The following is a 13,177-nucleotide window of genomic DNA, read 5'->3' as shown; positions in this document are numbered from 1 at the left end:
CCGTACTGACACAGCCAAGGATTGACACAATTCCATTATTCGAAACTGCAATCTTTGAATTCATACCTCTGCTAATAGTTTGAGAAAGCTCATACTAGTAGTCAATGCAATTCTTAATAAGAAGTATTGATAGTGATTATTTGTATTAAAATAAACATGAATTCAATCACGAAGATAAGTTTGTAAACAGATACTAGATGATAATATAACGAGTTGTGGAATCCCAACTATTCAAGGTCAACTATATGTATCTTCCCCTCGTCCAAGTCTATGTATATCAGTATCCTTCAATAAAAAACAACACAAAAAGTAGTGATACCATTACAATGTATAACTAAGCCAGGTGTTGGATGTATATCCAGCAGCCTACTTTGTGGAACCCTTAAATTGCAAAAAGAATTGTGGCTTACCTGAAACTCTTGTTTCAGAGTCCTATTGATTAAATCATCTAATAGCTTATTATATTGCAGGCGATAAGCATCTTAACTTGAAAAAGAAGCCGCAGATCCAAATATCAGATGTCCTAAATAATAGGTTATTCAACCTTCAATAATCTAGCCCTACAAGTGTTCATTCATTGTCTCCAGTACACTATATACTTCTTTCATCCCTGGATGAATCTGCTCACCAGCAACAAACTCATGAACATGCCCGCCAAGCTGTATTGAACTGCAACCTGGCATTTTAGGCACTCCTCTCAACTTCATGCAATTCCTCATTCTCCTAGCATCGTCCTGTTTCCCGTATGTGTCGTATATGTTTGACAGAAGAACATAAACTCCACTGTGGTCTTCCAACTCAAGGAGATGTCCAGCAGCAGCTTCAGCCCATCGTGCCTCTGAGTGATTCCGACAAGCACTTAGTAGCGCCCTCCAAGCCATTGCCCTCTCTGCAGGACTACTATTACGGGGCATTCCTTCAATTATTTCTTTTGCCTCTTGAAAACGCCCCGCTCGGCCAAGAAAGTCTACCACACAAACATAGTGCTCACTTCTGGGCTCGACATGATACAAACTCCTCATGCTCTTGAAGACTTCTAGGCCTTCTTCCACCATTCCTGAATGACTGCAAGCAGACAAGACAGCGACAAACGTGGCATCGTCCGGCTTCAACCCTTCCTTCTTCATGCAAGTGAACAGTTCAAGCGCTCCCTGTCCATCGCCGTGCATTGCCAGTCCAAGAATCATCACATTCCAACAAACAGTATCCTTGCACGTCATCCCGTCGAATACCTTCTTAGCGGAATTTAGAGAGCCGCATTTCAAATACATATCCACAAGTGCAGTTCCCAACCTAACACTCGGTGCGAAGCCAACTCGGTTCACATAGTGGTGAATCCACGACCCGATGTCCACTGCCCCAGTCTGCGCACAAGCGCAGAGAGCGCTCACTAACACTCCCTCATCTGGCTCCAAACCTTCTGCTTGCAGCAGTCGAAACATCGACAGGCCTTCTTTGAAACAGTTGTTGTGGACATAAGCAGATATGACGGCGCCCCAAATTCCTCGATCCTTAACCGGTGATTCGTCAAACATCATCCGAGCTGTCTCGACATCACCCAGCTGAGAGTACCCAGAAATCATGACGGTCCACGAGGCGGCATCTCGTTGGAGAATTCCGTCGAACGCTTCTCGCGCCGCGCTCACATCGCCGCAAGCGACGTACATCAGCGCCAACGTGTTACCGACGAAAGTGTCGGAACAAAACCCAAGCTTTACAACGTGGCTGTGGACCTGCGCTCCGGCTCTGAGGTCCCGCAGGCCGGCGCACGACTTGAGGACATAGGGGAAGGTGTAGTTGTCCGGGAAGAGGCCGTCACGCAGCAAGCCGCAATAGATCTCGAAGGGGTTCGCGTAGTCCTCTCTCAGCAGGAAGGCCTTGATCATGGTGTTGCGGACGCAAAGCGTCGGGCTGTGGATGTGCCGGAAGAGGAGATGCGCGTAGCTGAGGCTGCCGTGGGTGGGGTGGGAGCAGATGGCCAAGAGGCGGCTGAGAAAGAAGGCGTCCTGGGCGAGGCCGGTGGTGATGATCTGAGCTTGGGTTTGTTTCAGCTGCCGCATGTACTGGCACTTCTCCAGCAGCTGCAGCAGAAGGCTGTTCCTACTGCAGCGTGACATGGGTCAGCATGCATGCTCGTCTGCGCTGATGCAGTGTTCTCTTCCCGTCCCTGTCAACAAAGCAGTGGCCTTCCCTCGTTAAGTTTCATGTCGGTTTGAATGGTGGCAAAGATCGACCTTCTTCAGATTCGGAATCTACCATAAGTTTTATATCATTTTGATTTGGGTAATTAGATTTTGATTATTTCTTATGAGAGTGAGACTCATTTGTACATTGCAATTCAGGAAATTGAAGTACAATTACAAAAAATAGGCATATCAAATAATTAGAATGCTGTAGAAAATAAAATTGGCTAAAAGCTTCTCTTCATATTTATAGTACCAATCATTTAATTATGAGAATTTTATTCTTTAGGTTACTAATAGGTAAAAAAAAATCATAAAATGCCTCCTTTTGTAGTAATATATATTATTAATCATATATTTTTAACATATTTGATTCTTTAAATTTTATTCTTTAAATTACTAATAGGTAAATAAAATCATAAAATATCTATTTTATAGTAATATTTATTATTAATCATATGTTTTTGACATGAATGAGAACTTTATCCTTTAGGTTACTAATAGATATAAAAAAATCATAAAATGTCCCCTTTTTAGTTAAGTTTTATTATTAATCATATATTTTTCACTGATTTGATCAAGTTATTGAGAATTTTATTCTTTAGGTTACTAATAGATTAAAAAAATTCATAAAATATCTTTTTTTAATTAATATTTATTATTATTCATATATTTTTGATGACATGAATGAGAATTTTATTCTTTAGGTTACTAATAGATTAAAAAAATCATAAAATATCCTATTTTTAATTAATATTTATTACTAATCATATATTTTTGATTGAGTTAGTGACACAAACCTCAACAATATCATCCAATTTTGATAACTATATTTTTCTAATATCACTCCTAATTTGATACTAACTATATTGAATCATGATACTAACTTGTAGGAATTGTGCCTATCCCTTGATGCTAATGGGTTGACAATGAAGTTGATGAAAAGTGCATGTTGTTTTGGTTGAGGAAAAGTGGTAGGCACATGTCATGTCCATGGAATCCTATTAGTCAAATGTGTGTAGTCAATTTTTATTTGCTATGACTACTACCAATCATAAGCTCAAATGTCTAGTGATAGATTGATTGCTTGCTTGCATGTTAGGGCTAAATTAAAACCCTAATGTGGCCCATTTATTTGGTCTAATTTGTTTAAATATCACTAGATCCCTTGACAATCCTATTTTCTATGAGTGAACTTCAAATGGATGAAACAAATTGAGGAACCCAATTGAAACCAATCATCAAAGAAACAAGTTTTGGTCCTGAAATTATTACTTCTTGTGTAGCAACATAAATTGCATGCAATAAGAATCCAACAATTACCTTCCATTATAAAGCTCTAACAGTGGATGAACACAAAGTATCAAACATTACACAAGTTATATGATAATGATGTACACAAACAATACATCTGAAACAGTTGATTAGTTCTTGTGATAGTAACTTATATTGACTTCTAGTTTGAAGCTTCAATCACTAGTTGGACTTACAAGAACCAATTATTAGACACATGGCTTGTCCACTTGAGAATTGAGATCATGGTTTATGCCCCCTAATGCTACATGGAATCCAAGAATCAAAGTCAATTGCCTCTTCATTATTTCTATTAGACCACTCTCTAAGCTACCACTCCCTAAGTCTATTGTCCAATTGCACATTTCTAGGAAAGAGAACCTTCAACATTTGTCCCTAATCCAATCCTTTTCCTCCATCCTCAACCACCTTGTCCCTAGTCAAATCTTGGATCCCTTTAATTACTCCATAAAATTAGACCCCTCACCCTCCCCACTCCTTCCTCTCCATTAAACATTTGTTTCTTCCATACAATCTCTATATTTTCTTCCCCTTTTTCTTTCCAAATCTTATTTAAATTCTTGCACACATATATATTCATTCTTGTGAATTTTATTATAGTATTTCCTTCTCATTAGCATCCATTTTAAAAAATGGTTAATCATTTTTATGTGATTAATAACAGCTAACTAGAAATATTCAAAATTAAAAACCTAATTTTTATCATAACATCAAATATTTTTGAAAATATATTGATAATAATTAGAGTTTCAATTATATTTAAATTATAGTAAGTGATGAAGATTAAATACAAGGATATACATATGTATGAGATATGAGATTTGAGGAGTACCAATGCACATAATTTTATCTTATTAATCAGAAGTTTATTTTTGTGATTTGAATTTTAGTCATTCAGATAATAAAAATGAATTTTTAAAAATAAATTATTTTTTTATTGATTTTAGATATATGTGTGTAAAAAAAGAATACTGATTATATATATATATATATATATATATATATATATATATATCTTGCATTTATATAGGAAGGGAAAGGAAATACCCAAAAGGAGTAACAAATCTTGCACTTATCAATAGACACAAAATTTTGTACACCTCTTTGTGTGTCCCCCTCCTCTCCCAACACCAAAGATCTCAGAGTGGAATGCTTCCCACCAATAGATGTTGTAATGAGAGATGAGAGATCAAAGCCAAACCCAACATTAATTCTTCCCATTTCTTCCCGATTCCGATAGGAAAGCCAATGCCGCATCCTGAAAAGCTCCCAAAATCCGATCTTGTAGCTGCCGGCAGCGCGATCTCTGCATCTCGATCTCCAAGTGATGCGCCCTGTTGCCGCCCTGCCGATTTGGTAGCGTGTTCCTTTGCTTAGAGGCACTGGGGGGCCGGATTCTCGTGTTAACGGCGCCGCCACGGCGACAGGGGTGAGCTCCGGCGACGAGCGACAGCTGGCGCGGCGGCGTCGGCTACAACGACGATGCAGATAAGGTTCTCTCCTAGCATGAGAAGCATCACAATATCCAGCAGCAATGGATTCCTTGACTTGATGAAGGTGAAGGTCGCTGCCCGCCACTTCTCCTACCGGACCCTCTTCCACACCATCCTCATCCTCGCCTTCCTGTTGCCCTTTGTCTTTATCCTCACCGCCGTCGTCACCCTCGAGGGCGTCAACAAGTGCTCTTCCTTCGGTAGGTTTCCGAGACCTCTTTTCCTGGAACTTGAATTGGTTGCAGTTTGATATGTGGATTGGTCGTGTCGGTGCCGATGGATCTGACATCGCAAGATTGGATCTTTTGCGTTCGAAATACAAAACATGTCATTCTGGTGGATCGAACTTAAAGTTGTTGTATATGCTGATCTGATTATGGTGATCTGTTGGTTTTCTTGGTTCGATTTGGTTGATTTTGAATTTGGTTGCCTGGTGTTTCATTGACATCTTTTATCCCATCTCTACCCTTTATCGTCGGTCGACGGCTTAGTCCTTCATCTGGGATCCAGGACTCGTGATAGGTCTAGTGTCGGTGATTCCCAATGCTTTAGCTTTTTAAGCTGGCCATTATGTTTATTACAATGTGTGCTTTAGGTTTCTCTGAACTTGGTCTTATTAGATGAATAGCAATAATCCTTTCATTTAATTTTGATGGGACTCACGTATCCTTTACCATCACAGGGACTGGACAAAATAGTTGTTATTAGGTGTTCTTACTCTCTGGGATCTTAGCTAATTGTCTTATACATGTTTTAAAGTTGTGCAGAGGCATACTTTTGTGTGAGGTTTATCTGTCGTTCTTCCCAGCTGTAAAGATGAGATAGTGCCGCCATATCTTTCGTCTTCTCATCCTTTTCTTCTTTTGTTTTTGATATTAGCACTTAGTAGGTTGGTTGTGGTGTCAGTTTAGGATTCTTGTGGTTTCTACTTAGTTCCTGAACTGTAATTGGAATTGCTTTTTATTTTTATGTTAACTGCATGAGAATTCGCTTAAATGTAAAGTCCTAACTTTTTCTTTATATCTTTAATGATTCTATCTTCTCTGGAAGTACGTGGCCCTTTATTTTCAACTGTTACTGCTGTTGAATCTATAAGTGAACTTAGTTATTGATGTTTAAAACATATTAATTTTCATTGGTGGCACAATATTAACGCTGTTATATCTTTTATTTTTCATCTTAAACACCTACCTGCGTTTCTTAGTTATGAAACCCATCGTGGTGCTGACTGTTTGAGTTATTACTTCCTGCATAGATCTTTCCTTTGCTGCCACTTGATAGCAATATTCCACATGTAAACTCTGCTAACTTGTTAGCAGCAAGTATTCCTTGGATGCTTTTGTCTATTCAGTATCATTCTCCATTATGTGACATCTTATCAGTTTTTGTGCTCTATTTTTCATGTGATTTTTTTCTTTATGTAATTCTGCTGACTTCACAAACTTTCAATCTCTCATCAGCCACCTGCGTTTCATCAAACCGTTGGTTACCATGCTCCAGACGTTTGATGTTCAAATTATGCATAAACAATGTTGAACGTGATCTTAGGCAAATATTCAAGTAATGCGTGTTCAGATTAGTTTCAAGTTCTGACAATGTCTGTAGTGGATTGACTTGGTTCTTTGTTATATGGATCTTTCTGGATATTTGTATGTCTACACCTTTGCAATTGGCTGTTGCCTCCTTACCTCCATTGCTTTAGGTCATGGATTTCTTTTTAACCTTGTATTTGCAACATTACTATATCATTGCAGTTGGATTTCTTTGAATGCTGCCACAAGCATGACCTTATAGTGAATAATGCAAAGCTTTAAGAAAATCATGTCAAGTATCTGACTAGGGCTACCTATTTGCGTTTAGTTTTGTTTAGCTAGAAGTCATAACTTGAATGCAACATCTGCAGCTTTGGCAAATAAGCATCCACTTCATTGCTACTTTTCTTTTTGCTTCAGATTGTTTGGGGAGACGGCTAGGTCCGAGGTTTCTCGGTCGTGGTGGTGATGATTCCGTGGTAATGTTTTCTGTACCTTTTGCTACTCAATTTCAGGATTCATGGATAGGTATCTCTTTCTCTCTTGAAGTTGTCATCTTACTTTGACTCACATGAATGCATTCACAGAAGCTTGTTAAGGACTTGTACAAGATACTTGACCAGGTAAACTCTGAGGAAATTCTGGTTGACCAGAAACTTCCCGAATCTTTCGGTGAGTTTCTTTCCGACATGAAGAATAACAAGTATGATGCCAAGACATTTGCTGTAAGGTTGAAGGCGACGGTATGCCCATTCATTATTTTTCCATGTCCTCATTTGGTACATTTCTTTCCAGAGTAAGACAGGATGTTTGGCAAGTTTCTTCTTGCTTGAGTAAATGCTAATTGAACTGTTGTCCATTTAAATTCATCATATTACTGTAATAAAAAAAATATTACTGTAGTCTTTTTGAGCTGAGATTATCTAGAGAAAAATTCTACTGCTGCTTGTTCTTTGCAGGATTCTCAGAACTACTCTTTGTAATTTTTCTCTTGAATACTGTATTATTTCGTTTTGTTTTCTTCTCTAGGAATTGGAGTGGTTAACTCTTATACCTTCCTTGTATGCCTTCATAGAATGAGATTCTTTCAATACCTATTCTGCAATTGGCCTTCAAGCATAAACATAGTTACCTTTGGATATTTTATATCACAATATAATCATATATTTGTGTCCATAAATATGATTTTGTTTGAGAAACGAATTTGGCCTTTTTCTTTCTCTTATCAGATTTCAATTGTGTATGAGCTTTTGGTATATTCTGTATGCTGGAGCCACTGAATAAAATATTAACAATGTTTTTGTTATGAGTTGATATTTCATACAAGTTTCTACTTCAAAATGTCCATCATCAATGTATGTTTAGATGATCTTCACATTAATTCTCATCATGAGCTACTTGTGTAAGCATAGATACTTCATCTAACAAGTGTCAACCGACTTGATATAACACTGTATATTATTTCCAATCTAGTGCTTTGATCCAAGACAATGTTGAGAGTTACATGATCATTGTATACGTTCATGATCTTTTAATATACTTGTGTGTTGCTCATTCTAGATGTTATTTTCGAATCCAACATGATTAGAATCTACCAGATCTGCAAGCCTGTCCTATGGGAGTTACATTAATTTTCTATAGGGTCTTAGTACATTTGGTCTCAAATTGAGTAGATTTGCAATCAGGAAGTTCTGTGCATAGCCATGTCAACTGTTTACATGTAGTTGATAATGCTGCTAAGACTGAGTTGGCATGTCTTTACCATAAATGTGAATGTATTTGATATTCTTTACCGGATTTATAATGAATAATGAAGTTCTTGAGATTTATTGTCTAGATAAATTTGGCGAATAAAGATCGAACTTTCTTTTGTTAAGAATAAAAAATAGATTGAGAAATTCTGCTAAAGACTCCTCTTTTCATCTGATCAAATATTATTTCTTTTACAAATAGATTAAACTTTCCTTTTAATTTCACATCAAAGATGGAACTTCTTATGTTCTGATTCTGTAGATACTAATGCTAATCCATTCATATACAGTTATCTAAGAGAATATACTTGGTGGTTTTCTTTCTCTGACTGACTTGATTGTTCCTTGCAGATGGAAAATATGGCTAGAGAGGTAAAAAGATCAAGACTAGCAGAACAACTGCACAAACATTTTGCAGCAACTTCCATTCCAAAAGGCATACATTGTCTCTCATTACGCTTGACTGATGAATATTCATCCAATGCCCAAGCACGTAAACAGTTGCCACCACCAGAGTTGCTACCTTTGCTCTCTGATAACTTTTATCACCATTTTGTTATAGCCACCGATAACATTCTTGCAGCTTCTGTTGTGGTCAACTCAGTTGTAGGATCTTCATTAGAGCCTGAAAGGGTTGTCTTCCATGTCATAACTGACAAGAAGACGTATCCGGGTATGCATTCATGGTTTGCCTTGAATCCTCTTTCCCCTGCTATAATTGAGGTGAAAGGTGTTCACCAATTTGACTGGTTAACAAGAGAAAATGTACCTGTTCTTGAAGCTATTGAAAATCACCATGGTGTTAGAAATCATTATCTTGGAAATCATATCATGGGAGCCAATGTTAGTGACAATCCAAGGATTTTTGCTTCTAAGTTGCAGGCGAGGAGTCCAAAATATATCTCTCTGCTCAACCATCTGCGCATATATCTGCCTGAGGTAAATTAGGGTGTACATGTTTCTGAGATCCTTCTTCTTTAGGACACATTTTCTACAGTTGAAGGAATCCCATAGAGCCAATGTTGTTAAGAAAAGGGAAAAAAAAGAACTAAAAAGTTATTGGGCTCCTCTTTAAGAAAGATAATGTTAACTTTATAGCAAAGATGACATTTCTCTATATATAAAATTGTCAACAATCTGTAGAAAATGTATAATTACTGTTTGTTGTGTCCATAATTTGTCATGTCTTACATATATAGCTTTGATGTTTCCATATCTTAATGCCCATTTTTATGCTTCATAGATTTGCAACTGTCTGCACTTATGTCATAGTGCATATTTGATTTAGTGCAATTCTTTCTCTTGGTTCACAAACTTTTAGTGATTTTGTGAAAAATGGTGATAAAATGCTGTTTCTAATGTTCTAAACAGCTCTTTCCAAAACTCAACAAGGTGGTATTTCTTGATGATGATGTCGTCATTCAGCGTGACTTATCACCACTGTGGGAGATTGATCTTTCTGGAAAAGTAAACGGTGCTGTAGAAACTTGCAAAGGTGAAGATACATGGGTGATGGGTAAGCTCTTCAGGACATATTTCAACTTCTCTCATCCCCTCATAGCCAATAAATTGGATCCTAATGAGTGTGCATGGGCATATGGGATGAATATTTTTGACTTAAATGCCTGGAGGAAGACGAGTATTAAGGAGACATACCATTACTGGGTGAAGGAGGTAAAGTTTGTACTTAATTGCTCTCATTGTTCATCTTATGCTGCTCTAGCTTTTCCTTTTACAAAGAAAAATAAAGAATCTCTCCCTTTTTATTTTTCAATGTACTCTTACACCAAGTTGCTGATAAAATAAGTTTATAAAGTTAGTGTAACTATAAAGTCAGAATTGTTCTTGCCCTCCTTCAGTCGAATGTCAACTAAATTTGGTTTCCTTGGCACACAGGATATGCCAGAGAGCAATTCATGATCAGTGCAGATAAACTGATCCTATGAACATGCTGATATAAACTTATATAGAGTTATTGATAGTCATACGGCCTGCGATGCTTTATGAGGTGAGATGTAGGGCAATAAGGAAATAACACTGTAAAAGAGTTAATTGTTGAAATGCAGAGATCGAAATGGATGCGTGGGTTTATTTGAAGGGAAAGGATAAGAAATTTTTCACATGAACAACTAGGTTTTGTCTAGATTGAAGATAAGATGAACAAAACATTTAAAATGTTATAGACGTGACCAAGAGATACTTATAGATGCACTGGTTGGACAAGATGAGTCTATAGACATGACCAAAAGAGACTTGTAGGTTGAACTAATTTTCTTCTACATCTTCGTTGTCTTAGACTCTGTAGTTATCTTAGACCTTGCACATGTTTCCTTTTTGAAGTAGCCATCAGGCTACTAAAGTACATAACTTGATGAAATTTGCAATATTCCTGTAATTCAATGGCTTTTCTACTATCTAACCTATGCTTGTTTATTAAGGAGACATTTTTTGACTAAAGTAAATATGAAAATCTTTAGAGGTATTGGAGCATAAGATGGGCGAAAGACCAAGAGGAAAGGTGTGAGCCCAGTTACAAGCAATGAATTTCAATCTGCCATAATTGGTGAGCCATTTGGCAGGTGCCTTGGCCTTTCTAAAAGGTGTTTAACAATATGCTGCTTCAAAAAGATAGAAAATACAAGCATTCAATAAAATATATCAATCTTCCTTGATGGAGGTTGCTTGCTGTTCAAAATTTTTATAAATTGATCAAGTTGCTTCCAGGAGAAATATTCTTGATCCCCTTTTTTGGGCCTAATCAATAAATCTCATCACACAACACTCAGTAGCGAGGACTCGAAACCCGTAGTCCCTCCAGCATCATTATCTGTGTATAGTCGAGCCATTAGAATTTGATTTAAACCAGATCGGGAGAGGAGGCTCCCACTGGAACTGTTGTGGTAACCTGTTGATGACTATCTTGAGGATAGTAATCTTTTGCATGCAGTTCAAAACAGCCTGGAATTTGATTGTCTGAATTGACCAATAATAATGCAAAAGATACATGTTCCACATTGTCTCATTATGGGTTCTTTATTCAATTCTTCCACTACATATCCAGCATCTTTTGATCTACTTCGAGTACTTTCATAACATAGTGTATTGATCATTTCCTTTTTCACTTGAACTAATCCTGTATTTTCTCTAGATGAATCTCAAAAATAGTAATAATAGAAGGAAACTGAGGGAAGGACCATGGTTATGAAAATAATCTTAATATTTTTCATTAGAATTGTATTCTGCAATCTTCCAACAACTGATAGTTTGTTGCTTTCATATTAGCAAGTTTCCATTCTGCTGTGGTCCACCACATTTTCAGCTTATCACAATACATTTCTCTGCATACTGAAGCATCTTTAGCTTGATGCAGACTTTTCTGGAAACACAATTTAAGATTAATGACCCTGTTCTGACCTTATTACTGTTCATTTTCATTTTATCTTCAACAAATATCATTGTTAACTTTCTTTATCTATCAATAACCAAAAATGATTTTCTGCTTAGATATACGAGCCTTAATGTTCCAATTCAAAAATTATCGACAGTCTGTCATAATAAATTGGCATGTGGTTTTTTGGGAAGATTCTGCAGATGCCCATAAGCGGAACATTCTTTCGTATGAGGTGTTCTATGATTGCCTATGAACTCTAGGCTCGTTACCATCGCCTCTAGTGTATTTCTTATCTCCTCCTGATGTAAGAAAGTAACATAATAATCAAATGCTTAAAATGGTTATTTTCATAAATAAAAGGTTTCTAGAGGCTTTCAAGAGATACAAGTTGCTGTTCTGTCTGACATCTCTACTAATTTACATATCCTATTGCCTTTTGTCTTGATTTCAGAATTTAAAGTCAAACCTGACACTGTGGAAGCTTGGAACATTGCCACCAGCACTGATAGCATTCAGAGGTTATGTGCATCCTATAGATCCATCATGGCATATGCTAGGTTTGGGCTATCAGGAAAAGACCGATCTCGATAGCGTGAGGAAGGCTGCTGTGATCCACTACAATGGCCAGTGCAAACCATGGCTGGAAATCGGATATAAGCACCTCCAGCCATTTTGGACAAGGCATGTAAAATATTCCAACGAGTTCATAAGGAGCTGTCATATCTTGGAGCCTCAATAACAAGAAGAAAACTGGACAGCATTGATATCGAGTGACATAATATTAGAGATGCAATGATGGCTCATGATTCACTCAAGATCTGAGATTTGAGCGACGGAATTCAGTTACCGTAGCAGTGCAGTAAAATTGGGAATGGACGTGTTCCTGGAATATGCATCTGTTTGAGTGGCTGCGCTTCTGGCAACACCGATGATTCTATTCAATTTGTAAGATTGTAACCAGTATTTATCATATCAAAGATAGTTCTTCAAAGTGTTCTGGACGGTGTATTGTCGTCTACTGGAACAAATCATTCTCTCCAAATATTGCTAGTGCTGGAGCATTGGATCGCATGATCGGTACTTGCTGAAGCCAGGATTGGATTGTCTTGTGAGGCATGCAGATTTTTCTTTTTCTTTTATATTTTTGAGGCTATTTATTTATTTTACTTAATCTTTGCTGTGGTTCTTTATTTGTCCTCTAAATTTAGAGGCCTTGGATAATTAAAATTTCAGTAACCCCTTGGAGTATCTGGGGAAAGTTTAGTGTTTCTTGAATCATAAGATATTGAAATTAATGTGCAGTTAATTCTTTTGCTCGGATTGATGTTGAAATTAATTGTGCCTCACACCATGTGATCAGTTGTTCCTTCTCTTAGAGTTCTCTCTGTATCCATTGTCTGATAGCTTCAGATTCTGTAGGTGATTTAGACTGTGCACTATGAGATGGGGAAGAAGTTCTAAATAGGCATCCCCACTTGTCCACTAATGGCATCAACCACACTTTATTAGCCTT

General features: G+C 37.3%; 2 protein-coding genes across 3 annotated transcripts; one reads left to right on the top strand and one right to left on the bottom strand.

Annotated features, from left to right (window-relative positions):
* Positions 1–519: 519 nt before the first annotated feature.
* Positions 520–2,211, bottom strand: LOC135634809 (pentatricopeptide repeat-containing protein At5g06540-like). The gene has a single exon (XM_065145434.1). The coding sequence runs from the start codon at positions 2,115–2,117 to the stop codon at positions 561–563; it is 1,557 nt and encodes a 518-aa protein (XP_065001506.1). The 5' UTR covers positions 2,118–2,211; the 3' UTR covers positions 520–560.
* Positions 2,212–4,557: 2,346 nt separating this feature from the next.
* On the top strand, positions 4,558–12,996 carry LOC135637073 (probable galacturonosyltransferase 13). Of its 2 annotated transcripts, XM_065149445.1 has the most exons (7): positions 4,558–5,190; positions 6,943–7,001; positions 7,110–7,265; positions 8,625–9,212; positions 9,645–9,947; positions 10,751–10,836; positions 12,116–12,247. In XM_065149445.1, the coding sequence occupies exons 1-6, from the start codon at positions 4,980–4,982 to the stop codon at positions 10,814–10,816; spliced, it is 1,383 nt and encodes a 460-aa protein (XP_065005517.1). In that variant the 5' UTR covers positions 4,558–4,979; the 3' UTR covers positions 10,817–10,836; positions 12,116–12,247. The 2 variants fall into 2 exon arrangements, with proteins under 2 accessions (XP_065005517.1, XP_065005516.1); XM_065149444.1 differs by lacking the exon at positions 10,751–10,836 and having other exon boundaries at positions 4,560–5,190; positions 12,116–12,996.
* The last annotated feature ends 181 nt before the right edge of the window (positions 12,997–13,177 follow it).

The sequence above is a fragment of the Musa acuminata genome, chromosome BXJ3-4, assembly GCF_036884655.1.
Source record: "Musa acuminata AAA Group cultivar baxijiao chromosome BXJ3-4, Cavendish_Baxijiao_AAA, whole genome shotgun sequence".
NCBI lineage: Eukaryota > Viridiplantae > Streptophyta > Magnoliopsida > Zingiberales > Musaceae > Musa > Musa acuminata.
This window is presented reverse-complemented; position numbering and strand designations above follow the sequence as displayed.

What these genes read in the sequence shown, in the direction of transcription:
- LOC135634809 (XM_065145434.1), bottom strand. Translation starts at nt 2,117, where the DNA reads ATGTCACGCTGCAGTAGGAACAGCCTTCTGCTGCAGCTGCTGGAGAAG.
- LOC135637073 (XM_065149444.1), top strand. Translation starts at nt 4,980, where the DNA reads ATGCAGATAAGGTTCTCTCCTAGCATGAGAAGCATCACAATATCCAGC. An exon ending in GTGGTGGTGATGATTCCGTG is followed by an intron (nt 7,002 to 7,109) that starts GTAATGTTTTCT and finishes ATGCATTCACAG; the next exon opens with AAGCTTGTTAAGGACTTGTA. An exon ending in TGCGCATATATCTGCCTGAG is followed by an intron (nt 9,213 to 9,644) that starts GTAAATTAGGGT and finishes TGTTCTAAACAG; the next exon opens with CTCTTTCCAAAACTCAACAA.